At 40.8% G+C, this 2,643-nt stretch overlaps 1 protein-coding gene across 3 annotated transcripts in view; it reads right to left on the bottom strand.

The window, feature by feature from the left end:
* Positions 1–340, bottom strand: part of LOC109290078 (keratin, type I cytoskeletal 14-like) — a 10,155-nt gene extending 9,815 nt beyond the window's left edge. For 2 of the 3 annotated variants that reach the window (XM_019506468.1, XM_019506477.1), the window contains exon 1: positions 11–340. In XM_019506468.1, coding sequence (XP_019362013.1) covers positions 11–267 — 257 coding nt within the window. In that variant the 5' untranslated portion in view covers positions 268–340. Of the gene's footprint in view, positions 1–7 lie in introns of all 3 variants that reach the window. The other variant, XM_019506461.1, reaches the window with a different exon arrangement.
* Positions 341–2,643: the final 2,303 nt, after the last annotated feature.

Genomic DNA, 2,643 nt, shown 5'->3' with positions numbered 1-2,643 from the left:
ACTAAATCCACCTCCAGAACCACAACCAAATCCCCCAATGCCGCTATAACTTCTACTGCTCATGCCTCCTCCATAACTTCCTCCATAACCACACCTGGAACTTCCTCCACCAAAGCTCCTACTAGAAAAACCTCCTGCACTGCTTGCTCTGGAAGAAGCATATCTTCTACAGGAGCCTGAAGAGAACCCACCGCTCCTACCACAACCACCACCAATGCTACCACCTATAGAGCAGCTTTTAGAGGTTTGCTTGAAGCCACAACTCATTGTGACAGCTCTTAAGGATTCAAATCAAATCCCAAAGCTGAGTGCACAGTTGTTTATAGAATCATAGCTTCAACTGTCCATCCCAAACAGAGTACTTATACCTTCCACACTGGGTGTCACCATGAGGGTGTTCCTCTTTTCCATGTGCGTTTGCCAGCTCTATTTTTATGCCAAGAATAGCTTGCCAAAGGGAACTTTTTAGACAGTTTCAAACAGCCTGGCGCACCGCCAGACTGTCCATGTTTATGCATCTATAGTTTATTTAAGATGGAAGGTATAATTAGCTGAGGTGGCTCTGAATTAATTTTGATCTTTTCTATCATCACATTCATTGGATTTACTATCATGTTGAGTTAAACTCAACTCATCCATGTCCCCTTCCGGAATGTAAAAAACATTGTCATATTATCAAGCAGTAATGGCCAGTACGTTCTCTTTTTTAACAGAGGTGATAGAAAAGCTCACTATTTCAAATTCAATTTTCCCTTGTAGATCACAAATAATGAATGCTACAATGTGCCCATTCAGATAGAATGCTATAATTCATTCTCTTGGTTGACTCTTTTCTACTTCAGTACTCTTTCAATTATGTGATTTGTTCTATTTTTCTGCATAGTTTATTATGTGTGTTACCTCAGTTTTTCCTCTGCCCTTGTTTTTCCCTATAGTGGAGAAGCCTCTACATTAATTTTTATAGGTGCTTTTTTAACCACTATCAAGATCCTAGATATTGTCTCATAAAGACAAAAAGTGCTGCACACATCAGTTTATCTCACATCAATAATTATTTTAATTTAATTATTTTAATATTTTAAATAAATATTTTATGAATCATCATTTCCTTATGAGAAAAAGCCCTGTACAACAACAACAGAAACAGCAGTGCCCAAGATTTGCAGAGAGAGGGAAGTATTACAATATCTGGTAGGAAATAACTCTTGATTTTGTTTGTTAACAGCAAATAACTTGGAGGATGGGGAGGGCATGCCACAGTTCTGCCTGCCAAAACTTGCTCTATGAGGATTGATGCACACACACCCGTTTACCAGAACATCCTGGTTAATACCAAGAGATTGGATCCTGAAGGGTTATCACAGCTGTGAGAGCAAGAAAAAGATCTTGACTATGGGCATACCAGTGAACATCACTGAAAATCACACTCTTCTAAAATCTCTACTGCCTATCAAAAACCTTGTCTGAGGCTTTGCACAACTGGATGTAGAGAGTAGTGAAGAACTTGTCCAAAATCCCACTAAGCATGGAGGATAACATTTTCAAGAATGCCAAAGTGCTTTTGCCTTTGGGACTTTAGAGAATTTTACTCCCAGGGCATTCATCTTCCTACACTCAAAGACCAGCACACTCTGTAACAGAAGGAAGCTCATAGGCTGCAATAGCAGAAGCATTTTTTCAAGCACATATGGTTGGCCATTTAATGAGGAAAAGCAATGATGGAAATACAGCAAAGAGCCTTTCTTGATCATTCTATGAATGTAAGGAAAGAAATCAGGATTTTTCTGTACAATTTATTATAAGCGGGAATGAGACTGAAATCAGTGGAAGTTAGGTATCTCAATAGGAGTTAGGTATATAAATACCTTTAAGAATTCATAAGAAGCAAGGGTTTGCAGGGGTCATGTCTTTTAGTGGACCAGTTGAATAGTTAGGAGAGATGGTAGATACTATGAGGAAGGGTGCTTTGGCCGCATCCAGACAAGTGCGCACATGTGGTCTGCAGCACTACACACCGCACACACTGCATATGCAAGTCTTCCCTGTGGGGAGGTTTTTGAACACCGGGAGATCCTAGTGTCAAAAAAATCCACAACATAAGAAAGCAGGGTGGTGCACGTGGCACGAGCGTGCACTTCCTGAAACCAGAGCCTGGCTGGCCAAAGCCATGCTCCAGCTGCTGGCCAGGCTCCCTGCTGCCGGAGGCTCCCAGGACCCCAGGTGAGATAGTTGGTGCCAGCCCAGGTACTGGCCCCAGCCTCTCCACCCCACCCAGGGCAGCCTGCCATGTGCCAGGGCATGCATGCATGAGTGTTTGGCCCATGAGACAGAAAATTCACTTTCTGAAAAACTAAAATGTACTCCAGCCTATATGACAGAATGGGGGCATGAGACACCCAGCTGACAAAACCTGTGAGGTAACACAACAACCATGGGAATAAGCAATTTCATAATGGAAAGTTTCAAGCCAATTCAGCAAATCAAAATTAAACATGATTTTTATATATCAAAAAGTCCAATTTCAATTTTAAAAGAATCCAAAATGAAATACTTCACCATTTCTGAATAAAAAACTTTTGTTATGGGCAAAAATGCAACATTTCACCTTTTTTTCTTCTAATTCAGGATCAAAAAATGTTGGAA

Source organism: Gavialis gangeticus, unplaced genomic scaffold (assembly GCF_001723915.1).
Source record: "Gavialis gangeticus isolate Ggan-Ray unplaced genomic scaffold, GavGan_comp1, whole genome shotgun sequence".
NCBI lineage: Eukaryota > Metazoa > Chordata > Crocodylia > Gavialidae > Gavialis > Gavialis gangeticus.
Note: the sequence above shows the minus strand (reverse complement) of the source record. Positions and strands in the feature narration are given on the sequence as shown.